The following is a 23924-nucleotide window of genomic DNA, read 5'->3' on the forward strand; positions in this document are numbered from 1 at the left end:
GTTGGACTGACTCAAAGGTCTTCTATGAGGACAGTTTTGGCCTCTTTGTGTGATGTTCCAGTTTTGTCTCATTTGTGCACTTACGCTGCCTTTTTTCTCCATCCTTTCCTTGCACAAAGTGGAGGATAATAGTGGAGTTTTGTCCAGATTTCCAAAATGTAGGAGAAGAGTGGTTTCCAGCACATGTAGGAGAAGAGTGGTTTCCAGCACAAGTCCTATCATTGGAAGGTCCACTCCAAACCATTGACATTTTGGAAGAAGTATTTAAGAAACCCCTCTGTCTGCATAATCAAACAAAGCTACTTAAGCCTCCTGCATCTGCACTATGAATGTTTAAACCCTTGTTTGATAATAATGACTGGATGCTCATAACATTCCTCCTTGGAGTTCTACAGAGCCATTGTTTGGAGAGCTGGGCTCATCGTCTGCTATGGAAGCTAAGTTCCCAGAATCTCTTGGCTTGAATGTTAAAGCGGCTTCAATTTGGAGTCTTGGAATGATTCCTTATGAGGGATCTCACTTAAAACGTGGCAATATTGGGATGGGAAAAGGGGCTCATTGGAGGCTCGGAGTGAACAGGGTACAGGGTTGGTCTGTGCTGAGAAATTTCAGAGGCCATCCTATTACTGCGAATGTATTTAGTTGGTATCTGCAAGCATGGATAATCTAGAATGCCAAATTTGGGCTAGATCTATACTGCGATATAATGCAGTTTGGAACTGTGTTTATATAGTCAGCGTAGATCCTTATAATACAGTACAAACTGCACTGTAAAGTTCTACACTGACCATATAATAATGCAGTTCAGTGCCAGTCATACTGCATTATAGCAATGGTTCTCAACCTTTCCAGTGCCACAACCCTTTCATACAGTTCCTCATGTTGTGACCCCCAACTATAACATTACTTTTGTTGCTACTTCCTAACTATAATTTTGCTACTGTTATGAATCGTAATGTAGATATCTGATATCTTTCTCCCTGGAATTTGGCCATGGAGGGGCCACTCCACCCCTCTCTAAGCCCTGCCCTTCTCCCAGGCCCTCCTCCTTCACCTTCTCCCTTCTCACCTCCACCACCTCCTCCTTCTTCCCTCTTGGCTCCAAAGCAAACCTCATCTCTGTCATCTCTTGTCTCTTCCTCCTAAAATGGTGGAGAGAGTGTGGCTGAGTGACATCACCATCTCCCCCCGGAGAAAAAGAAGAGGTCGCTGGGAAGCGAAGAGGCAGGAAAGGGTTAGTGGTGTCTCGGTTCCTAAGACCATCAGAAAAATATGTTTTTCTGATAGTCTTAGGCAACCCATGTGAAAGAGACATCGACCCCCAAAGGGGTTGCGACCCACAGGTTGAGAACCGCTGCATTATAGGGTTCTATGCCGACCATATAATGCAGTTCAATACAGGTCATATTGCATTATATGAGACCGCATTGCCATAGAATACAGTTCCGTGCAGTTAGACTGCATTATGAAACTGCATTATGCAGCAGTGTAGATGGGGCCTTAGATGCCCGAAGTTGTAAGGACAGTTTGGGAATTGGTTTAGAATAATGTGTTTGGTGCCTTTAAAAAAAGCCAAGCTCTGTTATGAGTGCCTTACAATACGGAAGCCAATTTTTAAGAGGATGTTTGCAATACAATCCAAATTTGATCGTTTTTGCACACTCCTTTTTTCTTTTCCACAACGGAGCACCTTTCCTTGGATCCCAGTGACAGAAATCGGGAACGGAGAGCGCTCTTAAAAGAGACTTTCTTCCCATAATCGATGTATTGTTTGCCTTGGTTTGGACCGACTTCTCTGGGTACATCTACGCTATGGCATGAATGCAGTTTGATCCCACTTTAACTGCCAAGGCTTAATGCTATGGAATCCTGCAGGGTGTAGTTTCCCAAGGTCTTGAGTGTTCGACCCAAGAGGGTTTCTTGCCTCACCAAACTACAACTCCCAGCATGCCATAGCTTTGAGCAGTGGTGATGAAAGTAGAACTGCATTCGTTCTATAGTGCAGATGCACCCTTTAATGCAGGCATGGGCAAACTTTGGCCCTCCAGGTGTTTGGACTTCAACTCCCACAATCTCTAACAGTTTGGAATTGTGGGAGTTGAAGTCCAAAACACCTGGAGGGCTGAAGTTTGCCCGTGTCTGCTCTAATGCTTCTGTGCACCTTCGTATATATAGGTATAGATATATACATAATCTAAAGATTCAGTCATTTGTGTTGCTGCTTTTTAAATATATATATATAACTGACCTTGTTTGTGTATCTGTTCTATTCGAGTTGTAATATGTTGGATGTATGATTATTAAATAACGGAGAAGTCCTTTTAAAATTTTTCCCTTATTTGAGTCATTCTTCTCCCCCCTCCCCATATTTAAAGGAAGGTTTCAGGCCAGTTTTCCCCAGTACAGTGCTTCAAGATGATGGGAGTTGTAGTCCAACATAGGGAAAGAATGCAGATCAATGGATCTACACCTAACATGGCTGGGAGTGCTTTACTGTTCTGCCTACTGCAAGTCGCTTCTGGTGTAATAGAATCGGCCGTCCACAAAGATGTTGCCCAGGGGATGCTCGGATGTGTTACCATCCTGTGGGGAGGCTTCTCTCATGTCCCCCTGGCATGCCTCAGGGGAGTGTGCTTGCTCCATCAATATTTAACATTTGCACAAACTACCAGCCACTGCTAGAAGGGACATCACAAGTGCTAAACCTGACTCACCACACAGAAGATGGTTCTGAAAGGCAACAGATTTCAGGCTGTCTTCATAGAGCCCCCAGTGGCGCAGTGGGTTAAAACACTGAGCTGCTGAGCTTGTTGATCGAAAGGTCGCAGGTTCGATTCCGGGGAGCGGCGTGAGCTTCCGCTGTCAGCCCTAGCTTCTGCCAACCTAGCAGTTCGAAAACATGCAAATGTGAGTAGATCAATAGGTACCGCTCCGGCGGGAAGGTAAGGGCGCTCCATGCAGTCATGCCGGCCACATGACCTTGGAGGTGTCTACGGACAACGCTGGCTCTTCGGCTTAGAAATGGAGATGAGCACCACACCCCAGAGTCAGACATGACTGGACTTAATGTCAGGGGACTACCATTACCTTTACTTTTTTCATAGACCTGTCAACTGCTTATGATACTGTAAATCATTGCCTCCTCCTGAGAAAAACGTATAATACCACCTTACCTGCTTCATAGGGTATCTGCTACAAAACAGGAGCTTTTTTGTTGAGTTCCATGGTCAGAGAAGCAGATGGTGAAAGCAGAACGGCCTGCCTCAGGAGAGCGTGCTTACTCCATCCATGTTTAACATTTACACAAACGATCAGCCACTGTCAGAAGGGACAGAGAGTTTCATCTATGCTGACGATCATGCTATCACTGCTCAAACAGAGAGCTTTGAAATGGTTGAACAGAAGCTCTCTGAAGTTTTAAGCACTCTTATTGCCTATTCCCCCTCACAAACTAATACCCATGCCAACATAAAGGCAGATCAGATAGCACACCAACTCTTGAAGAATGGGAAACCCAACCTTGCCACCAAAGTAGGAAAGAAACCAATAGCCAGACAACCAGAGATTGAGAACAACAACCTTCATGAACCCTTTACATCTATTGAATTGGACATGGCTCTCAATAAATGTAAGAATGGCAAAGCAGCTGGCCTGGATGATCTACGGATGGAACAAATCAAGAACTTTGGCCCAAAAGCAAGGCACTGGCTGCTGGAGCTGATGAACAACTGCACTGCATCCTGTCAGAACCCCAAAATCTGGAGGAAAGCAAGAGTCATCGCCATTTGAAGCCAGGCAAGGACCGTAATGACCCCAAAAGCTGCAGACCAATCTCCCTGTTGTGCCACCTCTACAAAGTTCTGGAAAGACTTATTTTGCATAGAGTTACAGAAAAAATAGACCCCTGTCTGATCTCACAGCAAGCTGGCTTCAGGAAAGGCAAAAGATGCACATCGCAAGTGCTGAACCTGATTCAGCACATAGAAGATGACTTTGAAAGGTAACAGATTACAGGCTGTCTTCATAGACCTGTCAACTGCTTATGATACTGTAAATCATTGCCTCCTCCTGAGAAAATGTATAATATCACAAAAGACTACCATCTTACCCGCTTCATAGGGAATCTGCTACAAAACAGGAGCTTTTTTGTTGAGTTCCATGGTCAGAGAAGCAGATGGTGAAAGCAGAATGGCCTGCCTCAGGGAGCGTGCTTGCTGCATCCATGTCTAACATTTACACAAATGATCAGCCACTGCCAGAAGGGACAGAGAGTTTCATCTATGCTGACGATCATGCTATCACTGCTCAAACAGAGAACCTTGAAATGGTTGAACAGAAGCTCTCTGAAGTTTTAAGCACTTTTATTGCCTATTACAGAGAAAACCAACTGATTCCTAATCCATCTAAAATTCAAACATATGCTTTTCATCTTAAGAACAGACAAGCATCTCGAGCTCTGAGGATGACCTGGGAAGGAATCTCACTGGAGCATTGCAGCACAACAAAATACCTGGGAGTTACTCTGGACCGAGCTCTGACTTATAAGAAGCACTGCTTGAATATCAAGCAAAAAATGGGTGCTAGAAATAATATCATATAAAAACTGACTGGCACAACCTGGGGATCACAACCAGACATAGTGAAGACATCTTCCCTTCAGCTTGCTAACTCTGCTGCTGAATACGCATGCCCAGTGTGGAATACATCTCACCACATTAAAACAGTGGATGTGGCTCTTAATGAAACATGACGCACTATCACAGGATGTCTACGCCCAACACCGCTGGAGAAATTACAGCCAATAATAATAATAATAATAATAATAATAATAACAACAACAACAACAACAACAACAATACTTTATTTATACCCTGCTACCATCTCCCCAAGGGACTCGGTGTGGCTTACATGAGGCCGAGCCCGCAATACATCAATAATAAAAGCAATAACAAACAACAATACAAAACAGTTAAAATAAATCTCATAAACAAAGAAAAAGCAATAAACATTGACAATAGCACAACAAACATTTAAAAACCTATGGCTGGGCTAAATGTAATAATTAAAATTTAAAAAATAATGCTGGATATGAACAGATAAAATATAACTGGGATAGGGTTTTCAGAGACGGATGGAGGCGTGCAGGCAATCCTACGTCAGTAATAAAGTGCATGTAGAGGACATATTGCCGAGAGTTTCCTTATTCTGGGAAGGCACACTGGAACAACCACGTTTTCAGGCTCCTCCTAAAGACTGCCAGAGTTGGGGCATGCCTGATGTCCTTGGGAAGTGAGTTCCAGAGTCGAGGGGCCACCACCGAGAAGGCCCTCTCCCTCATCCCCACCAATCGCGCCTGAAGGTGGGAGCGAGAGCAGGATCTCTCCAGATGATCGAAGAGGTCATGTGGGTTCGTACACAGAAATGCAGTCACGCAGGTAGGCGGGTCCCAAACCATTCAGGGCTTTGTAGGTAAGAACCTGCACCTTGAATTGGGACCGGAAAATGAACGGCAGCCAGGGGAGCTCCTTAAACAGGAGGGTTGACGGCTCCCTGTAAGGAGCACCGGTTAACAACCTGGCCGCCGCCCAACTGCACCACCTGACATCCACCAGGAAGTAGCAGCCTGTAATGAAAAGATCAAGGCAGTGACATCTCCGGCCCATCCTCTGTTTGGATACCAGCCAGCAAGACAAGGCCTTAAATCAATAAATAGCTTCCTAAGATACTCGCAGGAACACCTCAGCAAGCAAGAGTCCAAAAGTGGCAGGTTACAATCCAGAACCTCAATTGGTGGCTGAGATTGGATGAGAAACTCCCTCCTGGGCACACAGAAGACTGGGCGGCTTGGAAGACTGCGCTCTGGCACCACGAGATGCAGAGCTAACCTTAAGAAATGGGGCCACAAAGTGGAGTCCGCGACATGTGAGTGTGGAGAAGAGCAAACCACAGATTACTGGTTTCAATGCAGTCTGAGCCCTGCCAAATGCACAATGGAGGAACTTCTCACAGCGACACCAGAGGCACTCCAAGTGGCCAGTTTCTGGTCAAAGGAAATTTAGCATAATGTGACGGCGCGAGTAGAAATGTTAGTTGCAGATTTAAACTGTTGTATCATGCTTAATCCTGCCTTTTTACCCTGCTTATGTATAGTTGTATGGATTGGTTACTTATAGCTGTCAATCAGTACTGTTTGGCTCCACCTCTTCCTGCAGGAGGGGAGTGCTTCCTTTCTTTTCATTCTACCATCAGAGTTTCTACCAGATGGACGTGAGTAAGACTTGACTTTAAAAGACCCCGATTTAAATTACCTGTCAGCATCAGTTCTGAGGTTTTTTACCCTTGAGACTTGTGCTTTATGTTCAGACCAACCTGAACAACGTTGGAAGTCTCAAGCGCCTTCAAACCGGTTCTTTTGGCATCAGAGGAAGATCCTGACTCTTCAAACATAGGCCACCTGAACTGGGGTTGTGGTTTGCTCCGGCATTCATTGCCATTGAGGAAGGAGGAAACTTGGAAAGGCTTCTCAGCTTCAAACACCTTGGACCCAGGACTAACTGAGACTGTAACCTATAGTTTCCTTTTTCTATACGTTATAACTGTATCCTCAGTTTGCTTCTGCTGTGATAAATGAAAAAATATACAGGGCTGGCAATGCTCTACTGTATTGCTGAAGGGCTTTGCTTTTGTAACCTTGGGAAGTGGAGCTTCGGCGAAATTCATGGCCAGATGTTGTCAAAGCTTCCGCGCTTAATGAATTGCTGGTGGATTAAAAAAAGGGGGTTCTTGGGCTTCTCAATTTCCAATCTCAAGCGAGGTCCAAGCCACCTGTTGCGGCCGTCCATTCGGTGTGATTAAAATAGCCTGTGATTTCAGCAGTGAAAGCCTTTGACAAAGCATTCAAATTGTTGACAAACTGCACTGTATCTTGGAGTCTGTATTATTTGCTGCAGAATGGATATAGTTATAGGATCTCCTCGATATAGTTTGGTCCTTTTCTACACTGCCATATAAAATCCAGAGTATCTGCTCTGAATAGGATTATATGGCAGTATAGACCCATATAGACCAGTTCATTGGATTATCTGGTTCATTAATCTGGATTATATGGGAGTATAGAAGGGTCCTTAAGGTTGCAAATTCATGTTCCAATGAATCATCTGAGCATACTGAAATATTCTCCTGAGATGTGAGAACATATAAACAACTGTTTCTTTACTGATGGGTTTACGGACCATAATAAATATTGGGTTGTTGTAGGTTTTTCCGGGCTATATGGCCATGTTCTGGAGGCAATTTTTCTCCTGACGTTTCGCCTGCATCTATGGCAAGCATCCTCAGAGGTAGTGAGGTCACTGCATAGATGCAGGCGAAACGTCAGGAGAAAAATTGCCTCCAGAACATGGCCATATAGCCTGGAAAAACCTACAACAACCCAGTGATCCCGGCCATGAAAGCCTTCAACAATACATAATAAATATTATTGTTGTTGTTGTACATTGAAATAGGAAATAATCTAACATTATAGGTTCATGGGAATTACAATTTGGTGAGGCACCAACACTCTTTGGTAGCAAAAGCTGAAGACTTTGGAAAACTACAGTGCTGTTATTATTATTATTGGGCGCCCCGGTAGCGCAGTGGGTTAAACCCCTGTGCCGGCAGGACTGAAGACCGACAGGTCACAGGTTCGAATCCGGGGAGAGGCGGATGAGCTCCCTCTATCAGCTCCAGCTCCTCATGCAGGGACATGAGAGAAGCTTCCCACAAGGATGATAAAACATCAAATCATCCAGGTGTCCCCTGGGCAACGTCCTTGCAGACGGCCAATTCTCTCACACCAGAAGCGACTTGCAGTTTCTCAGGTTGCTCCTGACACGACCAAAAAATATTATTATTATTATTATTATTATTATTATTATTATTATTATTTGAAACACAACAAGATGAGTGCACGGCAGACACTCTGCTGGCTCGCTACCTCTGAGGATGCTAGCCACAGATGCAGGCAAAATGTCAGGAGAGAATGCCTCTAGAACATGGCCATATAGCCCAAAAAACCTACAACAACCCAGTGATTCTGGCCATGAAAGCCTTCAACAATACTCTGCTGGCTGTTGTATTGGATCACACGTCGGACACTTCCCAAGTGTCTAGGACTGTGTGATGTATTGGTGAATAATGTGTGCAGATCCCAGTAAGGTGGCCTTTTGCAGCTGGCAAATGGTAATCTTTTCAGTGCCAATTGTGTTTAAGTGCAGGCCAAGGTCTTGAGGCACTGCACCCAGTGTGCCGATCACCACTGGGACCACCTTGACTGGCTTGTGCCAGAGTCTTTGCAGTTCGATCTTTAAATGCTCATATCATGTCAGCTTTTCCATTTATTTCTCTTCAATCCTGCTGTCACATGGGATTGCAACATCGACGATCCATACTTTGTTTTTTAACACGATCATGAGGTCAGGAGTCTTGTGCTCCAAAACTCTGTCTGTCTGAATTCGGAAGTCCCAGAGTAGCTTGACATGTTCATTCCCTGTAACGTTTTCCGTCTTGTGATCCCACAAGGAGTTCCAGGTCTTTGTCGCAGGCAGATGGTATTTGTGGCACAAGTTCCAATGAATCATCTGAGCAATGGTGTTGTGCCTCTGCTTGTAGTCTGTCTGCGCGATCTTGTTGCAACAGCTAAGGATGTGATCTATTGCTTCATCTGCTTCCTTGCAGAGTCTACATATGGGATCTGTTGCGGACTTTTCCATTCTGGCTTTGATGGCATTAGTTCTAATGGCTTGTTCTTGGACTGCCAGAATCAGGCCCTCCATCTATTATTATTATTATTATTATTATTATTATTATTATTATTATTTCATAGCACTGAGTCATAGCAGCCAAAGTGGTGTCAAACAAACTACATTATAACTGACCAGGAGCCCTGGTGACATAATGAGTTAAACCAGGGGTCCTCAAACTATGGCCCGCGTGCCAGCTCCGGTCCCCTGAGGGCATTTATCCGGCCCTCAGGTGTGGAGAATGGTGAGAGCCGCTTTGCCCGCCACCTCCCTGGGCTCAGCCTGCTCTTCACCTACCTCCGGGATGAGGCCTGGCCTTATCCCGAAGGCAGGAGAAGAGGGGGAGGCGGCAGGCGAAGCAGCTTTGGGGCCACTTTGCCCGCCGCCTCCCCAAGTTTTTATTTTAAGTGTGGGGGTTTTTTTGCACTGCAAATAAGATATGTGCAGTGTGCATAGGAATTCATTCATTTTTTTCCAAATTATAATCCGGCCCTCCAACAGTTTGAGGGACTGTGACCTGGCCCTCTGTTTAAAAAGTTGAGGACCCCTGAGTTAAATCCTTGTGCTGGCAGAACTGAAGACTGACAGGTTGCAGGTTCAAATCTGGTGAGAGCGCGGATGAGCTCTCTCTGTCAGCTCCAGCTCCCCATGCGGGGACATGAGAGAACCCTCCCACAAGAATGGTAAAAATATCAAAAAACATCCAGGCATCCCCTGGGCAATGCCCTTGCAGACTGCCAACTCTTTCACACCAGAAGCAACTTGCAGTTTCTCAAGTCCCTCATGACATGAAAAAAAAGGTGCAAAATGAAGATGGTTAGAGACCTCAATATACTTTAGGTTGATTTGAAACAGGAAATAATTTCTCTATATATTGTATTTGGTCCCTTAGCCTCCATGGCTACCTATCTTCTGTAGCCTTGGTTTTTGGGATATCTCGTACAACCACGGAAGCATCAGAAAAAAGAGTTCCAAGTCCGCTTCTGATTCTGCTACTTACAAAAGGCAAAGGCCAACCATCCCTGAGACATTTCCAACCAAGTCTAGCTTTCTTCTTGTGTTTTTGGGTATGACTCTGATTCGCAAGGAGAACCGCTCTTGGTTGAGTACTTGATGTGGTGCCCAAACCTCTTCCGGATCGTAGTATCTAGTCGTATGGGATGCTTTCCTCTATCCATTTTAAATGGGCTGGGTTTCCCTGGTCAATGAGTAAACTGATCAATTCGGGGATTTCAAAAGGATGAGCAGACCTGAAAATAATAATAATAATAATAATAATAATAATAATAGAGGCAAAGATTATTATCACCGGTAGAAGGCACTTCCTGTCGTTGTTGTTATTGTTATTCTCTCTTCTCTTAATTGAGACTCAAAGCGTCTCGCAACATTACAAACAAAGCCATTTAAAACCTGCATCGCATAAAAATATCAAAAAGTCCAATTGCCTTGATTTATAGCCACTCAATGAATCAGATAACAACTCTCGTCCGTCCCAGGATGCTGCTGGCTGGGGGACGATGGGATACGTAGTCCAATCTCATCTGGAAAGGTGTGTTAGAGAAAGCTGGAATGATTGTATATTAGGAGGATGGAGGGGAACTATGTTTCCTAGGAAACGCATCATCCCCAGGTAATTACGGAGCTGGGGATGATGGGAGATGTAGTCCAATCTCATCTGGAAAGGTGTGTTAGAGAAAGCTGGAATGACTGTATATTAGGAGGATGGAGAGGAACTATGTTTCCTAGGAAACGCGTCATCCCAAGGTAATTACGGAGCTGGGGATGATGGGAGATGTAGTCCAATCTCATCTGGAAAGGTGTGTTAGAGAAAGCTGGAATGATTGTATATTAGGAGGATGGAGAGAAACTGTTTCCTAGGAAATGCATCATCCCCAGGTAATTATGGAGCTGGAGACGATGGGATATGTAGTCCAATCTTATCTGGAAAGGTGTGTTAGAGAAAACTATATTAGACTATATTAGGGGTATGAAAGAAGAAACAGGAAAATAAGACAGTAGGTTAGCTGCTGTCCTTGCCTTTTTGCCTTGTCTTTTACTCATGTTGTATTTTGGAATGGTCATATGACTGGTCAAATAAATTATTATTATTATATTAGGAGGATGGAGAGGAACTATTTTTTCTAGGGAACTCATAATCCCCAGGTAATCTATGGAGCTGGGGATGATGGGATATGTAGTCCAATCTGAGAAATATGAAGTGACTGTATATTAGAAGGGTGGAGAGGAACTATGTTTCTTAGGAAACTCATCATCCCCAGGTGATTTATGGAGCTGAGAACGATGGGATATGTAGTCCACTTTTGTGTTAGAGAAAACCAGAGTGACTGTATATTAGGAGGATGGAGTGGAACTACTTTTCCTAGGAAACTCATCATTCCCAGGTAATCTATGGAGCTGGGGACGATGGAATATGTAGTCCAACCTTATATGGAAAACTGAAAAACTGGAGTATGTATATTAGGAGGGTGCAGAGGAAATATGTTTCCTCGGGAACTCATCATCCCCAGGTAATCAATGGAACTGGGGACAATGGGATATGTAGTCCAAACTTATATGGAAAAGCGTATTAGAGAAAACCAGAGTGATTGTATATTAGGAGGATTGAGAGGAACTATGTTTCCTAGGAAACTCATCACCCCCAAGTAATCAACGAAGCTGAGGACAATGGGATATGTAGTCCAATTTTATCTGGAAGGTGTTTTAAAGAAAACCGGAGTGACTGGATATAAGGAGGATTGAGAGGAATTATGTTTCCTAGGAAACTCATCATCCCCAGGTAATCTACGAAGCTGAGGATTATGGAATATGTAGTCCACTCTTACCTGGAAAGGTGTGCTAGAGAAAAGCGGAGTGACTATATTAGGAGGATTGAGAGGAACTATGTTTCCTAGGAAACTCATCATCCCCAAGTAATCTACAGAGCTGGGGACGATGGGATATGTAGTCCAATCTTAGCTTTTATTTTAACTATTTTGATCAAAAGCACCGGGAGGAGCAAAGACTGAAGAAGGGCCTCACCTCATATAGTCGGACAACTCCTTGATTTTGGATGTCCTTGTTCTGATCAGCTGGCCATGGAAATAAACAAAAAGATGCGGATTAAAGATGGCTGTAAGCAAGATATAAATGCGTTTTTTATTCCAGAATCGAATTACTAGTCCCAATCAGTGGATGCTGCCTCTTCGTGTTAGTCCATTTCTTAAAGGGGAGGCAGGAAGGGAAACCAACAACATGGGAAAGAAAGGATCGAGCTTACCAGGAGTATTTCCGTCGACTCTTCTATCTCCCCTTTCCAAACATACCTACAGCAAAAGCCAAGAAGAAAGCTCTGTTCAACACAAAGAAGGGCAGAACGTCATTGCCAATTCAGTTGTTGGGATCAAATGGATTTGACTCACATGGTCGAAGCCCTCGGGAGGATGTCCACACTGGCAGCCAATTGTTTCTCCATGATGGCCCTAAAAGCGGGGGAGAAATCGCATAGTGTTCATCATCCTCATGTGTCTCTTTGTGATTTGTATTTCTGCTGTACGCTTGGCCTTGTGCTTATGGAGTTTAGTGGCACTTCATCAGCTTTATTCATCCAGGATGATGGGAACTGCAGTCCACCAGTATCCAGTGAATCTCAACAAATGATGGGTCTGGACCAAACTCGGCATACAGGTCCAACATGACCAATTGAAAATACTGGCAGGATTTAGGAGAAATTGATCCAGAATGATGGGAGGTGTAGTCTACATACATCCAAAGAGCACTGAGAGTCCATCTAACAGTGGATCGGGAACAAACTTGGCATGTTTGCCCAACTGAAAAGAAGCAAGGGACCGGAGGGATGATTTATTGTTGCCACCAATTTGAAAGGAACCAGTATTCAGGAGATTTTACCCCAGTTCCCATATTTTAAAAGGAACTGGCCGATTTGCAATGGAGGTTGCCAATTAGGAACCAAATTTACCATCAAGTTGGAAGGGAGGCTGTTCAATTGCACCTCCTCCTTTATTAAGAAAGTAATAACTTAGTAGTAATTACACTGTATATACTGTAGCGTGACTGGAGAGAAGAATGTAGTTTTATTTGGTTACTTTTCCCTGCATTTCTGCCACCACGTGAGATAAGTTGTAATATTGTGAGAAATGGCACTTTGGACACAGAATAGACGGAGCTGAGGCAATCTTCAAATAAAAGTTAACAATGTTATTAAGTACACAGCGTGTGGTTGCAAGATGTAACTTTTCCTTGTTGCACTTGGAATAATACTTTTAACTTTAACAGTTCATTCTTTCAAGTAACACAGTATCTTTCTGACGTAGAGCACTTGTTTCAGACAAAGTTTCAATACAGGGATGTTTCCCTTGTTTGATCCTCCCTAGATCAAATACTAAGTAAACTATTCTTTATCTCTCCTTAGACTAAAAGAATACCAGCTCTGTTTCACCATTCGGCTCCACTATTCTGAGAAACTTCCAATAGCCAAACCCAGCTTTTCAAAGCCTCAAAGCTTTGCTTCACAAGTCACTCTGCCACCTTTCCTTTCCTTCTCTCCCAATTCCTATCTCCTAACTCCTCTGAACCTAACTCCTCTAAACCTAAACCCTAACTGATTTTTAACTGCCATTTTTTCAAACTCTCCTCTCTAAGCTCTCTAAGCTCCTCCTACTTCCCTCTCTCCTGCATCGGTCTCCATGGCAACGCACATGGAGGACTCCTCTGACTTAGGCCGCTCCAGCATTACTGCAGCCAATCTAAACACAAATACATTTAAAATCATACAATTTATAATCAACTCCTGTACACCAACAGACCAATGATAGTAATAATAATAATAATCATCATCATCATCATCATTTATATAACAATAACACTTTTGTTATACTTTGGTTTCCAAAGTAGAATAAAAATGGCAAACATTAAATGCCAAGAACACTAAACAACAACTAAACAACAGTGAAGACCAACTGAAAATACTGGAGGCATTTGCAAGGAATTGACTCAGGATGATGGGAGGTGTAGTGTAGCTATATCCACAAAGCACTGTGAATCACAACAAATGATGGGTCTAGACCAAACTCGGCACACAGATCCAACATGACCAACTGAAAATACTGGCAGGGTTTAGGAGAAATTGACCCAGAATGATGGGAGGTGTAGTCCACTTATATCCAAAGAGCACTGAGAATCCAACTAACAGTGGATCGGGAACAAACTTGGCATGTATGCCCAACAGACCAATGATAATAATAATAATATATGTAATTTATATAACAACAACAACACTTTATTTATGCCCCACTTTCTCTTCGAAGGGACTCAGGAAAGTTTCCAAAGTATAACAAAAATGGCAAACATTCAATGCCAAGAACGAATAAACAACAGTCAATACCTACTGGAAATTGACCCAGAATGATGGGAGGCATAGTCCACTTACATCCAAAAAGCACTGAGAATCCAACTAACAGTGGATCGGGAACAAACTTGGCATGTATGCCCAAGAGACCAATGATAATAATAATAATAATAATAATAATAATAATAATAATAATAATAAATGTTATTTATATAACCACAACACTTTATTTATACACCCCGGCCTCTCTCCCCGAAGGGATTCAGGAAGGTTTCCAAAGTATAACAAAAATGGCAAACATTCAACGCCAAGAACGAATAAACAACAGTCAAGACCAATTGAAAATACTGGAGACATTTGCAAGGAATTGACCCAGGATGATGGGAGGTGTAGTGTAGCTACATCCACAAAGCACTATGAATCCTATAAATGGGTCTGGAACAAACTTGTCGTACATACCAAGCATGGCCAACTGAAAATATTGATGGAGTTTGGGGGCATTGACCCTGAAAGATGGGAATTGTAGTTCACTCGTATCTAGAGAGCACTGTGAAGTCTCTAATGATGGATCTGGGTCAAATCTGGCACACATATCCAATGTGACAAATGGAAAATATCAGCGGAGTTTGGGAGAAATTGACCCAGAATGATGGGAGTTGTGCATTCAGAGAGCACTATGAGTTCCACCGATTATGGATCCGGACCAAATTTGGCACACATATCCATCCTGTCCAAATGTAAATACTGTGCTGGTGAGGTTTGGGGAAAATTGACCCAGGATGATGGGAGCTGTAGTTCACCCACATCTGGAGAGCCATGTTTATTTCCATTGGAACCATTAATGGAACCTGTACATGCGGCCTGCTCATTGTTACTGTGTATTGAATGATTTTATTTTAATTTTATATTGTTTGCTGTATCTTTATGTTTTATGTAATTTGTCATGTTTTGCTGTGTTTTGACTTCACTTATTGTATTGTGTTTCTGGGCTTGACCTCAAGTAAGCTGCCCCAAGTTCCCATTGGGGAGATGGTGGCGGGGTATAAATAAAGATTATTATTATTGTATATAATAATAATAACATCAAAAACCAAACAATGACTACTTCTAATAATTATTGGCAACATCTAACCCAGGCTTTATCTGATCACCTAAGCTGGTGACGGAATAAAGCAAACGTGGAGAAAAATCCATAGCATTGAGCCGGAGCAGATAAAGTGGTGTCAAACTGCATTCATTCCACAATGCAGATGCACCCTTAGAGAGAGAGAAACACCTTCTCTGCAAACTTCAGGGGAAAATAGATGGCTCTCTCTTTCTAGGCCAAAGGATTTCTTTGCATGCTGGGTTTATGGCTGCGGGGAAAGAACGCCATGTTCTTCGGCAAACATTTAAACTGCTCATAAAGCAGCGCAGTGTTTGCAACAAGACCGGTCATTCAGGCTCAGCCCTGGAAGTCATCCTGTTAAACTATGGACTTGGATAACATAATCTATCTTGGGTTCGGCGGGATTCCAGAGCTGGCTCGCTCCTTCCCCCAACCTTTATAAGTCTCAATACAGAAGACTTAAAAAAAGAGGGGGAGAGAGAGATTCAGTTACTGGGCGGCACAAATGCCATCGCTAACCCTTTTTGGAAGTTCTTTGGGTTTGGTCCTGACGATAATAGACAAGATGAGAGAGAGATTAGATAGATAGATAGATAGATAGATAGATAGATAGATAGATAAACAGATAGAAGGAAAGAGAGAGATGATAAATAACTGACAATATGAGAAAAAGAGATGATATATATATATATATATAGAGAGAGAGAGAGAGAGAATAGACAAGAGAGGAAGAGAGAGTAGATAGAGACAAGATGAGAGAGAGGGAGGGAGAGAGAGATAGAGAATAGATAGATAGACAGATAGATAAAGAACAAGAGAGAGAAATGATAAATAACTGACAAGAGAAAGAGAGATGAGATAGATAGATAGATAGACAATAGACGAGAGAGGAAGAAAGAATAGATAGAGACAAGATGAGAGAGAGAGAGGGGAGAGATAGATAAATAGATAGATAGACAGATAGATACAAGACAAGAGATAATGTTAGATAGATGACATGATGAGAAAGGGGATGATAGATAGATAGATAGTTGATAGACAATAGATGAGAGAGGAAGAGAGAGATACAAGACAAGACAGAATGATAGATAACTGACATGATGAGAAAGAGATGATAGACAGATAGACAGATGACAGATAAGATAGTTGATAGACAATAGACGAGAGAGGAAGGGAGAGTAGATAGAGAGAAGATGAGAGAGAGGGAAAGAGAGAGAGAGGAGATACAAGACAAGAGAGAATGATAGATAACTGACATGATGAGAAAGAGATGATAGATAGATGATAGATAGATAGATGACAGACAGACAATAGACGAGAGAGGAAGAGAGAGTAGATAGAGAGATGAGAGAGACAGAGATAGATACAAGAAAATAGAGAATGATAGATAACTGACATGATGAGAAAGAGAGATGATAGATAGATAGATAGATAGATAGATAGATAGATAGATAGACAGACAGACAGACAGACAATAGATGAGAGAGGGAGTGTAGATAGAGACAATATGAGCGAGTGGGCAGATATATTTTATTGATCATGTCAGAAGCAAATTGGGAATGCAGTTATAATGTATAGAAAAACCAGAAGCAAAGTTAAAAACTTGGCATTATACTCAATTTCCTTTGACCAGAAGCTGCCCACTTCGAGTGCTTCTGGAGTTACTGTAAGAAGGTCCTCCATTGTGCATGTGGCAGAACTCAGGCTGCGTTGTAGTTGTTGGTCTGTGGTGTGAAGCAGAGAGTGTTTGAGGATCGGAACATCCGTAGGGAGACCAAGGTCCTTGTGTATAAAGCTATTGTCCTTCCAACCCTGCTATACTTCTGCAAAACATGGACTGTCTACAGATGTCACACTCAACTCCTGGAAAGATTCCATCGGCGTTGCCTCTGAAAAATCCTGCAAATCTCTTGGGAAGACAGGTAGACCAGTGTCAGTGTGCTGGAAGATGCAGATCAAGAATAGGGCTCCACAGTCACCTACGAACACACTGCCAGGACACCGAACTTGGAGGACCATAATCCTCGGACTACGAGGGATCGCCTAAGTAAGTAAGTAAGCTGGAAGAAGCAAAGACGACTAGCACTGAAGCGATGCTCCTACGCCATCAACTCCACTGAACTGGCCTCATTGTCCCAATGCCCAAAGATCTCCTAAAGCAGTTACTATACTCCCAACTCAAGAACAGAAAATGGAATGCTGGTGGACAGGAAAAGAGATTGAAAGATGGGCTCAAAGCCAATCTTAAAAATTGTGGCATAGACACCGAGCCCTGGCCCTCAGGCGCTCTCACTGGAGGTCAGCTGTGACCAGCAGTGCTGCGGAATGCGAAGAGGCACAAATGGAGGGCGAAAGGGAGAAACATGCCAAGAGGAAGGTGTGTCAAGCCAACCCTGAACGGGACCACCTTCCACCTGGAAACGATGTCCTCACTGTGGAAGAACATGCGGATCAAGAATAAGGCTCCACAGCCACCTACATATCCAGTGCCAAGACATTACACTTGGAAGGCCATCACACTTAGACAACAAGGAATTGCTAAAGCAAGCAAGTAAGTATTAATATTAATAATAATAATGTATTATAAAACAATAACTATTATTTTAAAGCTGAAATATAATAATAATAATAATAATAATAATAATAATAATAGTTAATATTATTATTTTAATGGTGATGTATCTGTCTATCTGTTTTAAACCATGCTGTACCCTGCCTTGAGCGATAGGGAGAGGTGGATATTGTTATCATTACCATTATTATTATATTATAATAAAATTACAATCAATGTATAGCTAAAATACTATAATAATAATATATATAAATAAAAATGTAATGTTCATTTGTAGGATTAACATAACACAAAAACCACAGGACGAATTGACACCAAATTTGGACACAATCCATCTATCAGGCCAATGAATGACCATCACTCATAAAAACTGAAAAACACAACAGAAGGGACTTAAAAAGTCAAAAAACAATAATTACATTACAACACATGTGAAAAACCACAAATATATACGCAAACACACATATATACACATATATACAAATATATACACACACATTTGCACACATATACACAAAGAAAACAGATATACACAGACTGGGCCACAGCAACGCATGGCAGGGAACGGCTAGTAGTAGTAGTAGTAGTAGTAGTAGTAGTAATAATACTAAGAAAATTCAAGGATTTTAATGTTGTTTGCCTTGTGCTTGAGACCGCTCCACCGCAGTGTTTAGCTTCCACTGCAGAGCAGCCAGGTGTCCAATTTCTCCCCAGGCGATAGGTAAATATATCAGCTTTCTGTTTGCACAACCCACAGTGGAGGCTGGATCTTCACAGCCTTACTATATTCCAGGATCTGATCCTGGATTATCTTCTTCTCCCAAATTATGTGGCAGTGTAGACTCCTATAATCCAGTTCAAAGCAGATAATCTGGGATCAGATATAGGGCAGTGTAGATCCGACCGGAGATGTACCTCTAAAACGGATCTCGGTGTTTACTTTCCAGACCTCCTTTGACCTCTAGATAAAGGGTCCAATGTCTGCTCTCTGTGCAAAATGTGCTGCAGGATGTTCTCTCCATGTTTTTATGATAGAACCAATGAAGAAATGACACACAAACACACACATAAAACAGTTATTTTGTTGTTTATATTTTATGTTGCTGTAATGTATTGCCGCTCCGACTCCCCTTTGGGGAGATGGTGGCAGAGTATAAATAATAATAATAATAATAATAATAATAATAATAATAATAATAATAATAATGTATAACCCAGGAACAAAAATTGTGTTACATAGTGTTAATCAATAGAGGCAAGTGTGCCAAGGCAGACGTACCTGGCAATCTCTCGAGCGATTTGTTCATTGGGGCAACTGATGAATGCCAGGGAATGGGAGCCAGAGATGTAGCTGCCGGTCAGTGCCGAGTGGAGCTGGAGGCCCATCGTCCTCAGCAGCGGATACATCAGCAGAGAAAAAGTCATGGCCTCAAAGGATGAGAAAGACAAGGCAGCCATCAAGTACAAGTTACAAACATCTGTCTTACAAATGACTCACAGTTAAGAACAGGGCTGGACTGGATAGCCTTTGAGGATCCCTTCCAAATCTATGATACTATATCTATCTTAACCAAAATCTATACAAATAAAAATGTAATGTTCATTTGTGGGATTAACACAACTCAAAAAAACGCTGGAGGAATTGCCAGCAAATTTGGCGACAAGACACCTAATAACCCAAGAGTGACCATCACTAAAAATTTTATTTTTTCATTTGGGAGTTGTAGTTGCTGGGATTTATAGTTCACCTACAATCAAAGAGCATTCTGAACTCCACCAATGATGGAATTGAACCAAACATGGCACACAGGATTCCCATGACCTACAGAAAACACTAGAAGGGTTTGGTGGGCATTGACCTTGAGTTTGGGAGTTGTAGTTCACCTACATCCAGTGGACTCAAACAATGATGGATCTGGACCAAACTTGGCACAAATATTCCATATGCCCAAATATGAACACAGATGGAGTTTGGGGGAAATAGACCTTGACATTTGGAAGTTGAAATTGCTGGGATTTATAGTTTACTTACAATCAAAGAGCATCCTGAACTCCACCAATGATGGAATTGAACCAAACGTTGCACACAGGACTCCCATGACCAACAGAAAACACTAGAAGGGTTTGGTAGGCATTGACCTTGAGTTTGGGAGTTGTAGTTCACCTACATCCAGAGAGCAGTGTGGACTCAAAGAATGAAGGATCTGGACCAAACTTGGCACAAATGTTTCATATGCCCAAATATGAACACAGGTGGGGTTTGGGGGGGGGGGGGATAGACATTTGGGAGTTGTAGTTCCTGGGATTTATAGTTCACCTACAATCAAAGAGCATGCTGAACCCCAACAATGACAGAACTGGGGCAAACTTCTCACAGAGAACCCCCATACTTAAGGCCATCCAGTTCAACTGCTTTCACAAGGGCAAGAAAATGTAATCAAAGCCCTCCTGACGAAGGGCCATCCAGCCATAGATATAGATAGATATATATGATTCACACACACACAGGTATAGTATCATAGATTTGAAAGGGACTCCTTTGTTGTTCATTCGTTCAGTCGTCTCCGACTCTTCGTGACCTCATGGACCAGCCCACACCAGAGCTCCCTGTCGGCCGTCACCACCCCCAGCTCCTTCAAGGTCAGTCCAGTCACTTCAAGGACTTTTAGTCCTTTTAGTCACTTTTAGGGACCCCTAAAGAAGGACAATTATATGTTGCATGTTTCAGAGTAGGCAAGCCAGACAATCTCCACATCAACACTGACAAATAAACAGCAAGAAATACTATTTACCCACAAGGATAAAGAAATTACATACCCTAAAAAAACAACACTTTCTAATTACTTTTTTTTCCAGATTACCAGACTGGGCCACAGCAACGCGTGGCAAGGGACGGCTAGTCCATACTACAATCTGAGCCCACATGTATTAATATAGTAATTGCTTTTGCCAAGCTTTCATGGGTTGGGTTTCAATTGTTTTGAAAGCCTGGTAACCATGTGTTCGCTCGGATCGAGGTCAGATACTCACCAATGGAGAGGTCAAAAGAGAGAGGACACTTACCAGAAACACAGCTGTGATGGGACCCGGGCGAGAGATCCAGCTGGGCAGGAGTGCCAGGAGCGCTTGGTGACAACGAGGGAGGGCCTTGTCCATCTTCATGGATGCTAAGCAGGGTCATCCCCGGCTGGCCTTTGGATGGGAGACCGAGTGCAGATTCCAGGGGTTGGGGATGCTCATATTGCAGAGGAAGGTACTGTCCGAAAGGTAGAATACCTTTATACCTGAGCTCTTTTCTCCTTTCGTCTCCCAGGCAGAAGAAGGGGAAACAACAGCCTGCAAAAGGTTGCCAAAGCGATTGATTGGCATCTGGTTGAAACTCCTCCTCCTCCTCTTTTGCAAGCAGCTGGGAGTGTTGTTGTTGATGCCCGCCTTGCCAGGGAATTATTGCAATTTTAAAACGTCACCAGTGCTAGGAAAATCCTTGCCTTCCTGGAATAATTCCCTACTTGATCCCAGATCAGAGAAGAACCCAGTTCTTTGTTTTTGTTGTAATAGTGATGTATTTTCAAAACTATTCATTAAGCTCTAGGCTGAATTCTACAAAGGAGAAGTTGTCACTGAATGCATCTTTGTTTGCAAAATATTCAGTGCAAAATGCAACACACAGATAAATATATAAATATTTTGTAGCTCAGTGTACTTTATTGACAAAATATGCACTGCAAAATATGCATATAATAAATTAAAATATAATAGGCGAATTATTACCTAATATAATGTATATTGAAAAATGATAGGGAAAATGGGAAATTGCATTACAAAATATGATACAAATTAAAATATTATAGGGTATTCATTACCTTTAGTTACAAAATTAATATAATCATAATAATAAACTTTATTATGATATATAATATTGAATATTATAATAGTTATACTATAATAATAATATTATTGTATAATTTATTATTATATAATATATTAGAATAGCGAAAATGGGAAATTGCAGCTCAATGTACCTTAAGTTACAAAATTCATATAATGATAGTAATATACTTTATTGTGATAAATAATATTGGAATATTATAATAAAGTTATATTGTTATATTAAAATTATTATATAATAATTTATTACTATTATATAATATATTAGAATAGGGAAAGTGGGAAATTGCAGCTCAATGTACCTTTAGTTACAAATTTCATATAATCATAATAAACTTTATTATGATAAATAATATTGGAATATAAAAAAAGTTACAAAATTCATACAATCATGATAATAAACTTTATTATGATAAATAATATTGGAATATTAAAATAAAGTTATACTATTATAATAAAATTATTATATAATAATTTATTATTATATAAAATATTACAATAGAGAAAATGGTAAACTGCATCTCTATGTAAGTTTAGTTATAAAATTCATATAATCATAATAATAAATTTTAGTATGATAAATAATATTGGAATATTATAATAAAGTTATACTATTATAATAAAATTATTATATAATAATTTATTATTATATAATAAATTGGCAAAAATGGGAAAGTGCAGCTCAATATACCTTTAGTTACAAAATTCATATAATCGTCATAATAAAATTTATTATGATAAATAATATTGGATTATTATAATAAAGTTATATTATTATAATAAAATTATTACATAAACATTTATTGTTATTATATAATATATTAGAATAGGGAAAATGGGAATTTGCAGCTCAATGTACCTTTACTGACAAAATATGCATTACAAAATATGATACAAATTAAAATATTATAGGGTATTCATTGCATATTATATATATATATATATATATATATATAAGTATAGGTTTTCCCCTGACATTAAGTCCAGTTGTGTCCGACTCTGGAGTGTGGTGCTCATCACCATTTCTAAGTTGAAGAGCCGGCATTGTCCGTAGACACCTCCAAGGTCATGTGGCCAGCATGACTTCATGGTGTGCTGCTACCTCCCCACTGGAGCAGTACCTATTGATCTACTCACATTTGCATGTTTTCGAACTGCTAGGTTGGCAGAAACTGGGGCTGACAGCGGAAGCTCACGCCGTTCCCCGGATTTGAACCTGCGACCTTTCAGTCAACAAGCTCAGGGGAAAATGGGAATTTGTAGCTCAATGCATTATTTACAAAATGTATTTATTTATTTACATTTATTAAAATATTATTGAAAAAAGTAGCTAAATACAGCTTTCTTTAGAAAATATGCAATATAAAATGTAAGATAAATTAAAATATTATAGAGAAAATATTAGGGTTGGGCAATCCATGGTTCTAAATGGTTCTAAAGTACTTACAAAACTAAAGTTCTGGTGGTGAAAATTTCAGAACTCTAACAAAACTCTCAAAATTTCATAATAAATGGCAGTTCCTAATTGGTTCTGTCATTAAAATCACCAATAATGAAATAATAATTACATTTTGAAAGTTTTGTTAGAGTTCTGAAATTTTCACCACCAGAACTTTAGTTTTGTAAGTACTTTAGAACCATTTAGAACCATGGATTGCCCAAGCCTAGAAAATATGCATTACAAAATATAATATAGTACAAATTAAAGTATTATAGGATAATATTATAGGATAATATATAATATAATGTACCTTCAATAAAATATTCATTGCAATGCATATAGATATAAATACATGAAATGTTTAATTTTCCTATGTATGGAGGTTTTTGGACATCCTGCATTGATGTTTATAGACTTTAGTTTTAATTATATAATATATATTGTGTATTATGTATTATTATTATTATTAGACGTTTTGTGTCTTTGAAACAGAATAATAATAAGAGAAATTCTTAACCCTTGGGGATACGTCTACACTGCAGAAATAACGCGTTTTGATCCCACTGTGGCTCAATTCCCTGGAGTTCTTGGGATTGCCACGCCCCCAGGCTCCTTGAGCCAATCAGAACCCTGAGCGCCCAGGATATAAACAAAGGGGCGTGGTTTGGAGATCTCGACACGGAGCGCTTTGTTACGCTTCGGTCGCTTAGGCTGGAAATCTCGCGGGATCTCACGCCTTCTCAATTTTCCCGAGGCGGGTGGTCTCG

The 23924-nt window shown here is 41.1% G+C and overlaps 1 protein-coding gene across 1 annotated transcript; it reads right to left on the bottom strand.

Annotated features, from left to right (window-relative positions):
* Window positions 1-9642: 9642 nt before the first annotated feature.
* CUTA (cutA divalent cation tolerance homolog) lies at window positions 9643-21091 on the bottom strand. The gene is made up of 6 exons (XM_060757358.2): window positions 20892-21091; window positions 19108-19256; window positions 12203-12262; window positions 12061-12106; window positions 11823-11872; window positions 9643-10033 (listed from the first exon to the last, which is right to left on the bottom strand). The coding sequence occupies exons 1-6, from the start codon at window positions 20988-20990 to the stop codon at window positions 9931-9933; spliced, it is 507 nt and encodes a 168-aa protein (XP_060613341.2). The 5' UTR covers window positions 20991-21091; the 3' UTR covers window positions 9643-9930.
* Between the last annotated feature and the right edge of the window lie 2833 nt (window positions 21092-23924).

This window comes from Anolis sagrei, chromosome 11, assembly GCF_037176765.1.
Source record: "Anolis sagrei isolate rAnoSag1 chromosome 11, rAnoSag1.mat, whole genome shotgun sequence".
In the NCBI taxonomy this organism is placed as follows: Eukaryota; Metazoa; Chordata; class Lepidosauria; order Squamata; family Dactyloidae; genus Anolis; species Anolis sagrei.

What these genes read in the sequence shown, in the direction of transcription:
- CUTA (XM_060757358.2), bottom strand. Translation starts at nt 20,990, where the DNA reads ATGAAGATGGACAAGGCCCTCCCTCGTTGTCACCAAGCGCTCCTGGCA. An exon ending in CCATCACAGCTGTGTTTCTG is followed by an intron (nt 19,257 to 20,891) that starts GTAAGTGTCCTC and finishes TCATCCTTTGAG; the next exon opens with GCCATGACTTTTTCTCTGCT. An exon ending in GAGTTGTCCGACTATATGAG is followed by an intron (nt 10,034 to 11,822) that starts GTGAGGCCCTTC and finishes TATTATTTTCAG; the next exon opens with GTCTGCTCATCCTTTTGAAA.